The sequence below is a fragment of the Lissotriton helveticus genome, chromosome 8 (assembly GCF_964261635.1).
Source record: "Lissotriton helveticus chromosome 8, aLisHel1.1, whole genome shotgun sequence".
Classification (NCBI taxonomy): Eukaryota; Metazoa; Chordata; class Amphibia; order Caudata; family Salamandridae; genus Lissotriton; species Lissotriton helveticus.
Genome location: NC_136069.1, coordinates 367,062,409 through 367,080,339, shown reverse-complemented (window position 1 = coordinate 367,080,339; position 17,931 = coordinate 367,062,409). Strand labels below are relative to the sequence as shown.

Sequence of the window (17,931 nt, the reverse complement as noted above, 5' to 3'; positions counted from 1 at the left end):
GACATCATGAAAACATTGTCTAAAGTTTCAAAAAGTAGGTCATTACCTCAAATATCTGAGCGAACTGTGTTTCTTTGCTGGAAAATATTGAATGGATGCAGTGAATAGAATACTTGGCCTGACGAGGAGGACCTTTTTTTGCTTTCTGCTGCAATACTGGAAGCAAGGCTCTAAAAGAGAACAAAAAGACGTAACTTCCAGCATCTTCAGTGAATATAATCCATTACCTGAGAGCCATTAGTAGCTAAGTCCAGAACTGGATATCGGACAACCCCTGCACTGCAAACAAAGGGCTGAAATCTGAATAGATCAAGCATTTTGAAAGCAATCGGTCTCACATTAGTTGAAGTTAGAGCTATTCGCACTGCAAATGATAACGTGTTTTAGTTGCTGTGCTTTACCCCCTGGAAACACCCTCTTGTAACCTGCAAGCCGCCCCTCTGTGGGGTGAGATCAGGAGAGCGCTATTACGGCTGCTGTTTTTAATTAAGAGGTCACAGAGTGGCTGGGACTTTATCTGTGGCGATTACACTGAAAAGGCTCCACAAATACAGGAAAGATGAATGGTGCTGCAATATAAAAAAAATCCAGTTTGGCGGGTCGCGCCAAAGAACAGACACGCATGCGGCTGCCAATGTTTAAGAGTGCAAAAAAACGATGGATTTAGGCCCAGATCTCTGTACTGGGGTGAATGTATGACATTGTTCTGCATTCTGTCCATCAACTGTTGTTTTTGCATTTGTCACCCCGAGTGGGATGGGTATGCTCAGACGTGAGTCCCATGCTCTCCACACCACTGGAGTCAAGCTATCCTGGCTGAAGACGGCTGATAGTCAGAAACCAGTCCTAGGATGCTTGATTCCGGTCCAGGAAAGACATGGATTGGCAGTATGGGCTGGACTGTTCCCATGAGGCACAGGGTCAAGGCTGATTTGCATATGTCCATGTCTGAACTGGGGTGGTGTGGAGTGCAAAAAAACGATGGATTTAGGCCCAGATCTCTGTACTGGGGTGAATGTATGACATTGTTCTGCATTCTGTCCATCAACGGTTGTTTTTGCATTTGTCACCCCGAGTGGGCTGGTTGGGTACATGTTGAGGTTGCACAACCACACCATATAATACACTGCATTTCCTTACTATCGCCATCTCTGATTAAAACACAGTAGCAGTGACACATCTACCACCACAATTACGCTTGGGTAGGGAAGGGAGTGTGGGGTGCCATGGGTTAGGATGGGGATTGCCTACCACCAAGGAAGATCTTAAGCCATCACATGTGAAATCTGGATGGAGTTGGAGGCAGCCCTGATGACAGGCTCACTGAAACAGGACGTTCCACTGCAGGGCATGAATGTGCCATCTGGTGTTGGGGACAAAGAGGATACATAAGGCAAGGAGTCAAAGAAGTCTCAGAGCCCTCCTCACAGAAGCCCAGGATTGAGCCTAAAACATCAGGATTATGTCTTGAATGTCTTGGACTTGTTGTGGCGGTGAAAGGACCTTCAACACCAGAGTCCGGGATAGCCACTGTGTGGTGCTCAGATGGGACTTTGCCTCAAATATGTCAGTAATTCAGTTGTTGCTCGGAGATTGTCTGTGACTAGCTGTGGGTAGCCCTTTTTGAGCAAGCAGTTGTCAAGGTATGGGAATGTATGTACCCCCAACTTCATGAGCTGCAACCATCACTTTTATGAACACCCAAGGGATCGAAGTAAGGCTGAAGTGCAGCACAAAGAATTAGGAGTGCTCAGAACCCACCACAAACTGCAGAAAATGCCTGTAGGATGGCCTATATGTAAATAAGTTTCCCACAAGGCACGCAACACGTTCCTAGGTCCAGAACAGGCAGAATCTGAGACAGTAAGCATTTTGAACTTCTCTTTCTTTAGAAAGATATTCAATGGCCTTAGTTGCAGTATAGACCTGAAGCTTTCATATTTCTTCAGCAAAAGGAGGTACAGCAAGTAGAACTCTTTCCTTCGCCCAGCGTTGGCACCCACACGACTATCTTTCAGCGGGGTAATAATGACTTCATGCATCAATTCTGCACCACACTATGTGGTGCGGGAATACGATGCCAAGAGGAAGAGCTGATAGGCAAGAAGTACCTGCCTGATGGGATTGATCTTCAGCTGGGGAATAACGTATTCAGCCTCTTACCAGCTGGGTCTGAGCTAGTGAGGACAAACTAAAGCTGGCAGGAAGCCACTGGATCAAGGGGAGGACAGTGGTGGGGTAAGACATGTTGGATTACAGTCCCCGCTGTTGCTAACTGACTCAAACTTTACTACAGCCTCTGCCTCAAAAAGACTGAGATTGGTACTGTAGTGGAGGATGGGAGAGACACAGCTGCGTTTAAGCCAACAGTCCGGAATAGCCACTAAATTGTTAGTACTGTTGGTGAAACTGGTTGGCAAGAAAGAGTCTTAAAGACTGAACAGTGGCACAGCTCCTCTTAAAACGTTCTAGCACCAAATCAGCCTTCTCTCCAAACAATCTAAAACCATCAAAGGGCATATCCATCAATGACCCTTGCAGGTCTCCTGAAAACATTTCAATCTCACCAAGGCATTGCTTCTGTTGTGTTATGAACACTTGTTGCGCGCACAGCTACCTCAAGGGGTGTTCAGCGCATGCCTTGCCAGGTAGATTGAACAGCTCCAGAGATCTTATTAAAAAAGGAATGTTTTCAGGTTCTTCCTAAATACACTTGGAACACAGACAGCCCGAAGCTCCAACAGGAGTTGGTTCCAGGGCACAGCCCCAAGTCGTGACAGGGAGCAGCCATCTGCCCTCTGTTTGAGGACCCTGAGAACGCATGCCATTAGCTTGTTAGAGGTATGAAGCTGCCTGGCCGGTGAGTAGAAACTAAATCTTTATCTTAAGTAGGCCGGGCCATGGCCATGTAAGGCGGGGTGCGACATTACAAGGGATTTAAATTTCACCCTCTCTACCAATGGCAGCCAGTGCAAAACAAGGAGGTGCAGCCTGACATTCGCCCTCTTGGGGAGGTTAAGTAGTAATCTGGCCGCTGCATTCTGGATCACCTCAATTTGTTGAGCAGGTAGCCAGGCAGACCAACATTTAGTGCTTTGGCAAAATCGATGCGGGACACAATCAGAGCTTGGATGACTGTTTTCCTGGTATTAATGGGGAGCAGTGGTACAAAAAATTGAGTGATATCAAGATACCAAAACATGTACCTGACAGTCTTTTGATCTGAGGACCAAAGCCAAGTTTTTCATCAAACCATATCCCAAGGTCTTTACAGGACCACCGTGGGGTGATGGCATGGGGAACTGATCTGGCCAGAAGGAGCGCCGGAACTGTGTGGGAAAATTCCCGAAGAGAAGAATCTCGGTCTTGTCCTAGTTGCATTTTAACCAGTGGAATATGGAAGAGAGGCAGACCTTAACATGTGCGCGGTTAGCCTTACTGTCTTTGTTCTGGGAAAAAAGCAGATGTGTGTCATCTGCATATGAGATGACTTTGGCCCCAAGATCCTCCACTAACTGAATCAGGGGAGTCACGTAGATGCTGAACAGAGGACTCAATAACGAGCCACGAGGGACACCTGTGTCTAGTTTCTGGGGGGTAGCTGCGAAAGGCAGGATTCAGATTTGTTGAAACTGTCTACCAGGTACGATTTAAGCTAATTTCAGGCTGATCCATCCACGCCAAGATCCTGAGACGGGTCAATGACAAGGCACAGGGGAACCATATCAAACACCGCTGATAGGTCCAGAAGGACCAGGGCTGCCGTGCCCCCCGCATCTAGGGCCCCTCGTATAGCTTCAGATATTTCAGTCAGCACAGTTTCTTTGCTGTGCAAAGGTCTGAAGCATGATTGAGCCGGGTGGAAAATTCGAATCCCTCAACAAAACCTGACAATTGAATGTTAACCTGCTTTTCTCGGATTTTAGCCACTGTGGGGAGAAGCGAGATGGGACTGTAATTGGAGGGCAGTGATGGATCCAATGCAGGTTTCGTAAGCAAAGGAATAATCATGGCCTGCTTCCAGGCCAAGGGAACCCTGGTGCCAATAGTTTTTCTAATATAGTATGGGGTGTCCAGGCAGCCACACAGAACATACTTGATCATGTTGTGGCTATCTTGCATTGTTTAGCCAACAAGGCACCAAGTGCATCCGAGAGGGCCAGCAAGATCTAACTGGCCATGTACAACAAAGCATGGGTGTACCTACCTATTCAAAAGGCAAACTTTAGTGAGAAACGGTTGAGCCAAGCTGACTGAGAAAAACCTTTATTTCTGAAAACATCAATTGGAATGAATATGCTACTTACCAGTATGCATCTGTTCTTGGCATGTAGGGCTGCTAACATTCATATCTTGTGCATAGATCGCCGCCTAGTGTTGGGTCCGGATGATTGCACATTGTTGTCCTGGAAGAGTCTTCGAAGTATCACGAGATAGGTGGCTCCTCCCCTGGACTACAGTGCGCATGGGCATCGACTCCATCCCCAGATTGTTTTTAGCCATTGTGGCAGAGATGGAGTGAAACAGTGTACAGGATGTCCATGCTAATGATGAATGCAAGAGAGTGTCTGCAGGCCGCTACGGGCACCGGGGAGGAGGGCGGGCGATATGAATGTTAGCAGCCCTACATGCCAAGAACAGATGCATACTGGTAAGTAGCATATTCAGTTCGAGGCATGTGGGCTGCTAAATTCATATCTTGTGCATAGAATACACAGCAGTCCCTCCATTAAGGGCGGTTGCCCGTGCCAGCTGCAGAAGCTTGAAAAAGTGTCTTGAGAACAGCCTGTCCTACAGCTGCTTGCTGTTTGGAATGCACATCTACGCAATAATGTTTGGTAAACGTGTGTGGTGTAGACCATGTGGCTGCTCTACAAATGTCTTCTAAAGGAATGTTCCCCAGGAAAGCCATGGAGGCCCCCAATTTGCGTGTGGAGTGCGCCCTTGGGGGTATTGTTAAAGTGCGTTTAGCCTTTTGATAACAGATTTGAATGCATTTAACAATCCATCTGGCTATTCCTGCTTTGGAAATGGGGTTGCCTTTGTGTTGTGCTGAGAAGGCAACAAAAAGTTGTTGTGTCTTCCTAAAGGGTTGTGTTCTGTCAATGTAGTACATTAGCGCCCTCCGAACGTCTAATGTATGAAGCATTCTTTCTGCTACCGTTTGCGGGTTTTGGAAAAATGCAGGCAGGTCAATAGTTTGGTTGATATGAAACTGTGACATCACCTTTGGAAGGAATTTGGGGTTAGTGCGGAGCACTACCCTGTTAGAGTGTATTTGGATGAATGGCTCTTGGATTGTGAGCGCTTGCAGCTCACTAACACGCCTGAGCGACGTGATAGCAATGAGAAAAGCCACTTTCCACGTCAGAAACTGAAGTTCGCAGGAGTGCAGTGGCTCGAAAGGTGGGCCCATCAGCCTAGTGAGGACCACATTGAGGTTCCACACAGGAGCTGGTGGAGTTCTAGGAGGGATGACTCGTTTCAGTCCCTCCAGGAAGGCTTTAATGGCAGGCACCCTGAAAACAGAGAGGTGCTGCCTATTCTGGAGGTAAGCCGCTATGGCGGATAAATGTATCCGAATGGAAGCGTACGCCAGATTGCATTTGTAAAGATGTAACAAATAGCAGATGATGTTAGGAATGGATGCATCTAGCGGGTTGATATTGTTGTCTGTACAGTAAATGACAAACCGCTTCCATTTTGCAGCATAGCAAGCTCTGGTCGTGGGCTTCCTTGCCTCCCGGATGATGTCCATGCATTCAGGAGGCAGGTTGAGGTAGCCAAATTCTAAGACCTCAGGAGCCAGATCGCCAGATTGAGCTGTTGCGGATCTGGATGCTGAATGTCGCCATGGCTCTGCGTCAAGAGGCTGGGTGTGAGATGCAGCCTTTGATGCGGTACCACGGAAAGTTCTAGAAACGTGGTGTACCATGGTTGGCGTGCCCATGTTGGAGCAACTAGGATGAGAGTCATTGAGTGTTGCTTTAGCTTTCTTGCCACCAGCGGAATGAGAGGCGCTGGGGGAAAAGCGTACGCAAATTTGCCTGACCAGTTCATCCATATCGCATTCCCCTGCGATTGCGGATGAGGGAACCTGGCGGCAAAGCTTTGGCATTTTGCGTTTTCCCTTGTGGCAAACAGGTCTATCTGTGGATGACCCCACTGCTGGAAGTACGGGTGGAGCACTGATGGATGAATCTCCCACTCGTGCATTTGATGGCTGTACCTACTGTGCAGATCCGCCATCTGATTGTCCTTGCCGGGGAGGTGTTCTGCCATGAGGAAAATGTTCCTCTGAATGGCCCACTTCCACATGCTCTGAGCCAGGTGAGACAGCTGTGGTGAGTGAGTACTTGCTTCTGGATGTAGTACATGGCTGTCATGTTGTCCGTCCGGATCAACACGACTTTGTTGCACAAATGTACCTTGAAGGACTTTAGCGCCATGAAGATTGCCATCAATTCCAGGTAGTTGATGTGCAACTTCTGTTGTTGAGCGGACCACAGTCCCTGCACAGTGTAGTGTAGCACATGAGCTCCCCATCCTTGGAGAGAAGCGTCCGTTGTCAGGATAATCTGTGGCACCGGCTCTTGGAACGGTCGTCCCTTGCAAAGGTTGTGTGGATTCCACCAATGCAGAGAGTTGTATGCCCGACCGGTCACCAACACTAGGTCCGTCAGTTGTCCCCGAGCCTGTGTCCACTGATTTGCCAAGCATTCTTGGAGAGGACGCATGTGCAACCTCGCGTGCGGGACTATGAAAATGCAGGAGGCCATCATGCCTATCAACTGCATGAACACTCTCGCTGGTAGGGAGTGTTGCGGTCTGAACCGTTGGATTAGTGACTGGATGCTGTTGATCCTGGCTGGATTTGGCTGAGCCATAGCAGTCAGGGTGTTTGTCGCGCCTAGATACTGCCGTACGTGGGCTGGTTGAAGGTGCGATTTTGGGTAGTTTAGCGAGAATCCCAGACTGTGAAGGAGGTGAATAGTGTGGGACATGTCCGCGGCGCATTGTATGTCCGACTTCGCTTGAACAAGCCAGTCGTCTAGGTAGGGGTAGACATGTATGTTCTGCCGTCTGAGGTGAGCCGCTACTGTCGCCAGACACTTTGTAAACACTCTGGGGGCAGTAGTCACCCCGAAGGGTAGGACTTTGAACTGATAGTGTTTGTTTTGAATGGTGAACCTGAGGTACTTTCTGTGGGATGGGTGGAGTGGGATGTGGAAGTAAGCATCCTTGAGGTCCAAGGTTGCCAGGAAGTCCCCTTGGTTTAGCAGGGGAAGAATTTGTTGCAGTGTCAGCATGTGAAAGTGTTCTGACAGTATATACATGTTGAGGGGGCGTAGATCCAGAATAGGTCTGAGGGATCCGTCCTTTTTTGGGATGAGGAAGTACAGGGAATAGACCCCTGTGCCTTCCTCCTCTATTGGTACGAGCTCTATTGCGCCTTTTTGCAGCATTACCAAGACCTCCTGCTGCAATAAGTGCAAGTGCTCTGCCGACATAGGACGGTGTCTTGGTGGAATGTTGGGAGGAGTGGATGTTAACTCCAAACAATAACCGTATTGGATCAGTTTTCTCACCCACCTGTCTGTGGTGATGGATGTCCAGACTGGCAGGAACTGCTGGAGTCTCCCCCCGACAGGTGTTGGATGGTCGGGGGGCAGTGACAAAGAGTCACTGTTTATTGGCGGCAGAGGAACGGGAGTTGTTGTTCCCTCTGCCTCTGCCCTTGGCACTGTTACCTCTGTAACCCCCTCTACCTTGCTTGGGGTAGGAGGATGGTGCACCACCCTTTGTAAATTGTGATTGTTGACCCAAGTGTCCTCTGGTAACACCACGCGCTCCTGAGCGACGAAAAGTGTTTCCTCTGAATTGTTGGGACTGAAGTGCCCCCATGGACTTAGCAGTCTCGTTGTCCTTTTTAATCTTTTCAAGTGTGGTGTCTACATCTGGGCCAAACAGTCTGTCAGGATTGACGGGCTGGTTGAGGATTGTAGTTTGGATGTCCGGCTTAAATCCAGATATACGAAGCCAAGCTTGTCGTCTTAGCATGACGCTAGTGTTAATCCCCCTAGCCGCCGTGTCTGCCACATCAAGCGCACACTTTATTGCAGCGTTTGATATAAGCTTCCCCTCTTGTATGAGCATTTCGGCTGTTTCTTTATACTCATCAGGTAGATGTTGAAGGAGCTGTTCTAGGGTGTCGTAATGCGCCCTATCGTAACGCGCCAATAGTGCCTGTGTGTTCGCTATACGCCATACATTGGCAGCCTGCGCAGCCACCATCTTGCCGGATGCCTCAAGCACTTTCGACTCCTTGTCAGGGGGAGGAGCGTCACCCGTAGTTTGGGAGTTTGCCCTCTTGCGGGCATTGGCGACCACCAATGAGTCCAGAGGCAACTGTCCTCGAATATATGCAGGATCCCCAGGTGCTGGCCTGTATTTTTTTTCGATACGTGGGTTCGCCACTCTTGCCCTGGAAGGTTCCTTAAAGATCTCTGGGGCATGTCTAAGGACACCTTTGAGCATAGGAAGTATTTTAACAGTTCTTTCTGAGACTGAGAAAGTGTTAAACAAAAAGTCTTCCTCCACCGGGTCAGCATGCATGTCTACATCATGATTTGCTGCTGCCCGTTCGATCAAAGCATTAAATGCTGCTGAATCCTCAGTTGGAGATGTACGGGCCCCAAAACCTTGTGGATCTTGTACCACGTGCTGTCCACCTTGGTCCCCAGTGTCGTCGTATGTGTCCTGCTGAACATCAGGGTCATTGTCCACTGGGAAATTGTATTGGTCGTCTTCCTCATCATCCTCTCCCCCCGATTGGTTTGGGGAAGGTGATAGACTCCGTCGTGGTGGTGGTAGAATGGGCTCAATAAGGGCAGGACTGTCCAGTGCTGTCCTCTCCGTTTCAGGGAGTCGGTGACCTGCGCGGTGAAGGAGGCGGAGGGTGTGGTAGCCGACGGCCGGTGTCCGGTGGCGTCGGAGTCCCTCGGTGTCGACGGTATGTGCGTCGACGAATCTTCAGCCGCATTGTGGCGCGTGTCCTTTGTAGACTTTGGCGCCGGTGCTGCAGAGTCGACATCTTTGTGCCGATGCGTAGTGCCTGCGGCCTTCGGTTCGTGGCTTGTAGTCGACTTGTGTTCGACTGGGCGTTTAGTTGGCTGCGCCGTAGGAGCGTCTGAAGGCGTGTGCACCGACTTCGACGACCGTGCCGGAGCAACAGAGGCCGACTCTTGATGGACGGCCTTCTTGGAGGACGAGTCCTTGTGCACCTTGTGTGGCGCTGCCGTCTCGACAACCTTCTTCGACTTCTGTGTGCCGGAGGAGGACGGAGCCGATGAAGGAGCCGGTTTCGAAATCGTCTGCCGGACGTCGTCCTTTTTAGGTGTTTTCGCGTCCGGTAGTTTCGTTTTCGATTTGGCCTGGACGTCGGCCATTTTGTCTTTTGACGAAGCCGTGTGTTTCGGTTTCGATATTGGCTGGACGTCGGCCATCTTAGGAGCCGTAGAGACCGAAGGTTTCGCTTTCGGTTTCGATACGGGTAATGGCGGCTCCGCTTGAGTGTCCGTGGCCGGGCGAGAAGGCGGGGCCGGGGATAGCGGTGCGGGGTCGTGGGTAACGCCGAGTGGCGATCCCGTGACCTGAGCCTGAACCATATAGACTTCGGGGCATAGCTCTTCCTCCGAGCTATCTTCCGCGGCCCCATAGACTTCTTCGTCGTCCCCTACCTCCTCGACGTATTCAGTGTCCTGGCCGTGCCCTTCGACGTGTTCCTCGGCATCGGACTGGACCTCCGTCGTCGGAGGCGAAATTTGGAGAGGATGGCTACTGCCTTCCACCGCGGGGTCGTCGAATATGTCGTCGGGTGCCGGTGCCGCTCGCTGGGCCTCGAGGCGCGACGCGCGCCGATGCTTGAGCGTCTTCTTTGACCTGAATTGAGAGCAGGCCATGCAGTCGTCTTCGTTGTGGTCCGGTGACAGGCATTTGTTACAGACCGGATGCACATCGATGTGTGGATATTTGGATCCACAGATGGGGCAGTATTTAAATGGGCTCCGCTCCATGGTAATGTTGTCGGGTCTTGCTGCGACGAGAGGGCCTCGATGTCTGAAGAGTGACTTGACTCCGTTGAGTTCCGGCTCCGAGAGTCGGACGACGCATGAGACCGTGCTCAAACAATACCGACGCTGGTAACTAAGGCCTTTTGGCCTTAAGAACAAAGTTTATCGGTTCCGACACGGAGACGTCGAAACCACATCCGAACCCAATGGCGGAAAAAAACAATCTGGGGATGGAGTCGATGCCCATGCGCACTGTAGTCCAGGGGAGGAGCCACCTATCTCGTGATACTTCGAAGACTCTTCCAGGACAACAATGTGCAATCATCCGGAACCAACACTAGGCGGCGATCTATGCACAAGATATGAATTTAGCAGCCCACATGCCTCGAACTCAAACTTTCCATCTGGAGGACTGGTTGGAAAATAATTCAGATTGAACTTACCAGTTGAAGCTGAACTACCAGGTTATCAGGTGTGAGGTGTTAAACAGGAAATCAGTACCACCAGGGACTGGTTTATATCTGTTAAGCACAGATCAAATAACTGGAGTGTCAAAATATGGCTTAGCCCATGTCGCCAATAAGGAAGTCAACTGTTCAAAGGTAGGGACTTGCGAGGAACCCAGCGCCTCTGAGCAGGACTTGTTCAACAGCTGCCTTTTCTCATGTTTAACGAGGCAGAGCTTCGCCTTGCATTCTGGATCGCTTTTGGACACATCTATCCCACAACTCTGAATCTTGCCCAGAGCCCACGCACCATAAGCACACGTATTACTCACATCAGCCTCTTGCATTATGGGCATAGCTTCAATCCTAGAATTGTAGAACAATTCTGAAGTTGTTGGAAGACTAACGAAGTTTGTACGAGACAACATGTCAAATGGAATGGAAATAAATAAATTGACATCAGGATACAGGAGTTGCACTTATGAGGTTCCACTCTGTCTCTTCCAGGGTGGGACAGTAAGGAGTCACAGTAGACACACTAAAAATTAACAGAATAGTGAAGAATTTCAGGATGTTTGAGTTTTCCTCACACAATAAGATAAGAGGCTCCTGTTACTTCATAGCTAATTGTCTGATGAGGTTCCCAGCCACTTATACATCTTAAAAAATACTGGAAAGGGATACAAGCTATCATTATTGACTGAAGACAGATAGGGGTAAGACAACCATGCATAGTGAAAGAGGGTCTTTAAAAAAAGAAAAAGACCCTCTTTCACTATGCATGGTTGTCTTCAGTCAATAATGATTTTAATAATTTCACCAGCCATAAGGAAATGTTCTAGAAGAATCAACAAAGAAAAACATTGCAAAAACATTACCAAACTGTACATTAGTCGTACTAGACTTTTAGCAGATATTTTTCAGACAGTGGCTGACTTCACTTAATGAAAAGCGGTTAGTTTTAAAATTCTAAGACTTCTTAATTATTAAAGAGAATTATCTGGGTAAAACAAATGCATCTTCCACCAGGAAGGTAAAGGGGCATCCACAAAAGATAGTTCCATTTTTAGCAATGTGTAAGTTACTGAATCATACTTAAGTTACGTATTACTGCAGCCATCAGGGCATACTAATTAACTAGTTGAAGTAAAAAACTAATCGTACTCACGATCTTATGTGTGGGAAGTCCTCTTCTATTTTATGTCCAGTATTTTTGAAAATTTGCAGTGCTGCCTCTGCTACTTTTTCGTCATCCATTTTCAAGCAAGCTAGGAGGGACTCAAAAGTTTCAGCTGAGTGGAAGGTAATGGGGTGTGTGAAAGAGAGCACCTGAAAATACAAAAAAGAATACATTCTCATGCCTATACACTTTACTAATTGGGTTATTAGAAATGGTTGTTTTTTTACCAACCTAGCTTCATCAAATTTTTGTATTAGCACTCAGTGAAAGTATAAATCGAATGGGAAATTTACATGGGAGAAAAAAATCATGAAACATTCACTTCTCATTACAAAGTGTCCAACCTTATGATTCTAAAATGATAAGATTAGCAGGTGTAGAGCTCTGAGGAAATTAGCACGAGCCGAAAGTAACAGTTAGCAAATCCTGCTTCCAGGTGTGTCATTTTCCTTACATAATGGTGTAGAAGAATGTAGTCACAATGACCAACAATAAAATAAATCTTAACGTATTGCTAATGATGCTGTGTGATTGAATAGTTCAATGGGTTGTTTAAAAATCACTTTCCAAAACAGCTGGTAAACACAGTGGGCATGCTATTCATTGTTTTTTGTTATAAGACACTGACGACCTGAAGTCCTACCAATCCAATCATTATTAGGATATTATGCACTTTGATGGGACACATTTTAAACACTTCGTACAGGAGAAGGTGTTAGGTGGAGGGTCAAATGTGCAGTGGAAAGACTATTCAATTACTGTCAGTAAGCAAGAAAAGACTTGAACCACCACAGTAGAGTTAAGTGCTCTCAATCAAATGTTTTGCATGAGCAATAAATTACACCAGCTTCTTGGAGGAGCACAATTTCAGGTATCTTAATGGTTGGCTCTCAGGTGATGTTCTGGCACAGTCTATGTGGTCTGTCGGCACAAGCTGCAGGAATAAAATAGTTACTTAGCTGTAGGAGTAGTTTTGAGTTTAAAGAAGTTTCTGGATTCCCATGTTGTGCATTCTTCCGACATCTAGTGGTAGAGTCTGGTCCTCTTCCAGGCTGCATCAACACCCCCCCCCCACCCCCACCATAGGGTGTTGTCAACCACCAATTGTAATATGTCCATCCTCCTGTGAAGTCAGACGTATGGCCCTGGAAGCCCATGTGCCTGGCCGCCATCTACAGATTATTCTTTTGAACGTTCACAGCATTAACTACTACCTGGTTTTTCTGTTTGTCTTGTATTTAGTCCCTGTGTTGATTTCAACTAGATGGTGAAATTTGCAAACTCGGACCATAAACTAAAAAAAGTCACTGCATTCCCCTTGATCTATTAAAAACAGCCATCCAGTCCCTTGTCATAGCTAGACTCCATTTTGGGTATGCATCATTGGCTGCACTTCATCAATCATCTTCAACCCTAGTTGAAGTAGGATTCTCACTTGGTTCCTACGTTAGTTCACTCTGCAAGTAAATTTGGCCATAATACTTCAATGCTTTGTGATATGTATTGGCTGCCCATTAAGGCCTAAATCAAATTCAAAATCTGTAGCCTTGATCTCAAGGTCATCCATGATAATACCCAGCCAAATCTTGATGATCTTCTGACCTTCTCCAGTGATCAAAGGGGTCTAAGAATTCACAAAACCCTTCTTCTTGAGCCTCCCAAATTGAGAACCACAACTGCACAAAAATCTCAAGTGTGGCCTCCTCAGCCCCGTAATCTCTGCTCCCAGATCTTAAGACTATGTATGATATCACTCAATACCTTAGTTATTCAGACAATACCTATATTAACTTCTTACAGTCAAAGTACAAACTCAAAAAACATCCATTCATCAATGTTGGTTGGGAATCATTCCTGCCCTGTAGGAAAGTAGAATCTGCTTCTTATGGTTACCCCCATGTTTTGCTAAATGTGATACTGTTTTTGACTAGTCTGACTGGGATCCTGCTAATCAGGACCTCAGTCTATCTACTCTCTCCACAAACTCTTATGTCATGTACTTACGTACACTCCATATTGGATACTGGAGTAGCCTTAGTCACTCCCTAGAATATGGTACCCATGTACCCAGGGCTGAAGTATGTGTTATGCCACCCATGAGTGGCCATGCAAAATGGAACTACAGGTCTGCCATTACAGCCTGTGTAAATTGGTGCATGCACCACTTACTAAAGATATAGGTTTACTATATCTAAGGGCCACTACACTAAAAACCTGTGTCACCCCTATAGCAGGCATTAACAATCCTGAAGGTAGGGTGCTTGGTTCTAAGTGAGAGGGTGCCACTGCTTGAGCAGGACACCCCTGCAGCCTACAGAGTCCATTCTCCCAGGTTGTTAGTGCAGCAGCCATTTATAACATATAGAGTGGCATTATGCGCCTGCGTGATGACCAACTATAAAACGGCTGAATGTATCCCTATCGTGTTTCCGGTAACCGGTGTGGGAGGTATGATTCCACCCCACAGAAGCGAGCTTCGTTGGGTCCCTGGTGTTTCTGGTACCAGCCTTCTAGTCCCGGGCAGCATAAAACGGTTGCTGCCGACCAGACACACATTTCTGCCCTCCTGCCGCTGAGCCAAGCTGAAGCAGAGGAAGGTGAACAATAGGCATCCGGTCACGGGGGGGGGGGGGGGGAGGGGGGGGGAAATCTGTTCAACCCACTCTTGTGGGTAAAAAAGGGCTTACCTGGCTGTAGGACCCTAGATTCGACGTGGACACAATTCTGAACCAGAAACCACTGAACTTCGACCGTGTGCAGGACCTGTGGAGAACACAGCACACAGCTGTGTTCTGACACTGCACCCGTCCTCCGTGGCATCCCTACTTGCTCACCTTGGGGTCCCAGCGATTCTACATTCTAGACACGGTGTTGACTTGAGTCCTGGTTCTTATACCACTATCTTAGTATATGGTTTGGTCTCCCCCTGGAGCCCACTGTGTATTAGTGCCATTTACTATTGTTTCTGTGCTACAGTTTTGTGTGCTTTGTGAGTATCCTCCTGTAGAAGATACTGTGTCGTACTAGAGAGTGGTATATTAATAAATAAAACATTTTTTATAACTACTGTGTGGTTCTCCTTTCATTTAATCAATACTATATGGTCGCATTCTGGTAAAACAAGCTGCTTAACGTTCCTACAAGACAAGGCCTGAAGGCTGCTCTCCACAGCTACCACTTGGATAGCTTTCGAAGGTTATCTTTGACCTCTTAAATCGCCATAAGGGTTGTTAGGACTGGTGCAAGGTGCCCACTTTAATTAGTAGACAGCATTTACCAGGCCAACTTCTCACATGCCCTTTCCAAACATTAACATGGACTCTTTCATTCCATCTCCCTGAAATCAAGATCTTGATTTGTACACTTTATTAGACTGCTCATTCCGTTCAATGTTTTTATACACCGTTTTTTAAATTAGTAATCAACTTCCTGTCGATCCCCACAAATAACACACTATTCTTGACAATGTAATGTGTCCAGGTGAGAGAGAGAAAGAGAGAGAGATATATAAATAAGTAATACAGCAGGCAAAGTGGCAACATTTGGTGTCTTGTAACGTTCTTGGAAACACTGCTGTACCGCCGCCATTCCTGCAATCAGCAACACTTGTTAGGACAGACTTCGGTCATAAATCCATGTCGGGATTTCGCGAGGGACGGAATGGCGGTAGGATGAAGGCTTATGGGAACGGCAGTACTGTGCGCAAAGAAGTGGTGTCATTGGTGGAAGGTACTTACCTGGACTGCCAGAATCCATGCCACTCCCACCATGTTCTGTTCGCCTATCGAAGTGAAGCTGGTGTTACAAAGATCCGGACACAGACAACACTGGTTGTTTTAAAAGGCATCCGAAGAAGGAATTTACTCCGAAATGTATCATGCCTGTTCAATAAAGCTGCCGTTTTCCTGCAAGCCTGTGTGTTCCCGTTCCTTCCGAATGTGGGGAAGTGTTCGTGGATTTATGATTACTATTTATGATTTATTGGTTTTCCCAGCTAAACCTAGGGAACTATCTACATCTCAATTAAGTTACTAGTGAGCACAACTAAGCTCTGTTTTAAGAGAGTACACCAAAAACGTCTTCATCCGTACCCACAAGATGAACAATGGTGGCTACTTACCCCAGCTCAATCTAAACTACGATTAATTGGTGGTATGGCCCACAGGATGATGTGTTAGGGAACAGGCCTTTTTATGTGCAGTCTGGTGGGTATAATCTGAAACAAAAAGAGTGCCCACTTTTCCATAAGTGAGTCAATAGTCTAACCTTGTGTATGGGGAGGTTTACGAAAGGTAGTTTCCTTCAGACTGTTACATATCCACGGTGGGGATCCCTATATGCACACCCCTATTGTTTAGGGGAACCAGACAAATAGTGATCCATCGGTTTGACAGGGGAAGTTCTGCCATTTCTAAGTGTAGGATCCCCTGACCACAGAAATGTACCCTGCTCCTCCCCTTTCTGCTGTCTTGCTGGTTCTCATCCAATAGGAGCAGCTTTCACTGGCTCTGTATGATGCCACATATCTTGATTAGTTCAAACTGAACTCACCTCTGGTTATATCATACAAGTACACAAAATTAAAGAGAGAGTGACAAGATGCACTTGTGATTGGGAGAAAATGTTTAATAAAAAATAATCACTTTAGTTGGCCAAAGCTTTCTGCTTGTGCCTCCACAACGGGATCAATGCTGGTCCTTACAGTCTTGACCAGAAGGGCAAATAGTTAATTTACTTTGATACTCAGGTGAGAAGCCAGTAACACCTTTGTCCATAATTGCAAATCATCCTCCAGTCATGAGGTGCATCTTAATCTTTGGCCTTTCTAACAGAGTATTCTCTCTCTGGTAGTTGCAGGTCATGCTGGTCAGTACAAGTTTAGGCATTTTTCTGACTCAAGCCAGAATGCTTGTGCTACAGTTTTACCAGCTTATTGGACAAGTTACTTACCTTTGGTAATGCCTTATCTGGTAGGGACATGATCTAGCCGCAGATTTTTTACCATAGAACTTCCAGGCAATAGGTTGGATCTAGAAGATTTTTAATAGCAGTATTCGTGTGCGCCGATAGGTTGCGTCGGTCAACTCCGAGTGATGCCGGAGTCAAGCTCGTCTTTGTGACATCCGCGTCATCTATATAGGCGCCACCTCAGTGCGCTGACATCAGTACTTTTCATGACTTCCCACGCCAGAAGTGCGGAGCCATGAAGAGACTGACCATGGTGTGTTAAAAAAAACAACTAGGGCTCTGAAGGGGGACAGCCCTGACACTAAAAACTGATCAGCAGTGCGGGGAGGATAAGTGGGTCGGTAAGGCATCTGCAGCTAGATCATGCCTCTACCAGATAAGGCGTTACCCAAGGTAAGTACCTTGTCCATCTGTTAGAGACATCTAGCCGCAGTTTCCTTACCATTGAACAGATACTCAAGCAATACCATGCCCAGAGGAGAGACTGCAAAAAGTGTTAGACCATAAGTCCTGTAGGACTGAACAGCGCCAAAGGCCATCCGTACAGACCTGGTTATCCAAGCAATGTTTGGCAATCGTGTGCAGGGACGTCCACATAGCCGTTTGGCAGATGTTTAGGACTGGAACACCACACTGAAGAGGTATGGTGGCTGGCTTGGCCCTGGTTGAATGAGTTCCAAGGCCTTCAGGAGGCTGTTTCTCTGTCAAGATGTAACAGATTTTTATGCAGAGGATAACCCAACGTGAGTTGGTATTCTTCTGCACAGCACAACATTTCTTTGCTCCAATGTACCCTACAAAGAGTTGGTCACCCACCTGGAACCCTTTAGTGCTGTCAAGGTAGAACGATGACGCTCTTTTCGGATTCAGACGGTGGAAACGGTTGTCTTCTTTGGAAAGATGCAGAGGAGCATAGAAGGTGCGCAAGGTGACAGATTACCCTACATGAAAGGGTGTCACTACCTTAAGCAAGAAGGAAGCCCTACTGAGAAGCGCTTCTTTGTCTAGAAAGAGGGTCAGGTAAGGCGGCTGAGAGGATAGTGCCTGCAATCTGCTCACCTTCCTAGCAGAAGTTATTGCCACTAGGAAGGCTGTTTTGATAGCAACGAGCCGGAGTGGGTAACTGTGCAGTGGCTCAAAAGGAGCACACATCAAATAGGTGAGAACCAGGTTAAGGTCCCACTAGGGCACGATAAATGGTGAGGGGGGAAAACAAATGTGCAAGCCCCTTCAAGAATCTATGTACAATCTGAGATTTAAAAAG

At 47.2% G+C, this 17,931-nt stretch overlaps 1 protein-coding gene across 2 annotated transcripts in view; it reads right to left on the bottom strand.

The window, feature by feature from the left end:
• PDS5B (PDS5 cohesin associated factor B) overlaps positions 1-17,931 on the bottom strand; it is a 772,752-nt gene that overhangs the window by 337,847 nt on the left and 416,974 nt on the right. For both annotated transcript variants that reach the window (XM_078657163.1, XM_078657161.1), the window contains exons 19-20: positions 11,688-11,848; positions 47-170 (exon numbers count right to left, since the gene is read on the bottom strand). In XM_078657163.1, the coding sequence (XP_078513289.1) occupies positions 47-170; positions 11,688-11,848 (285 nt within the window). The remainder of the gene's footprint in view (positions 1-46; positions 171-11,687; positions 11,849-17,931) is intronic.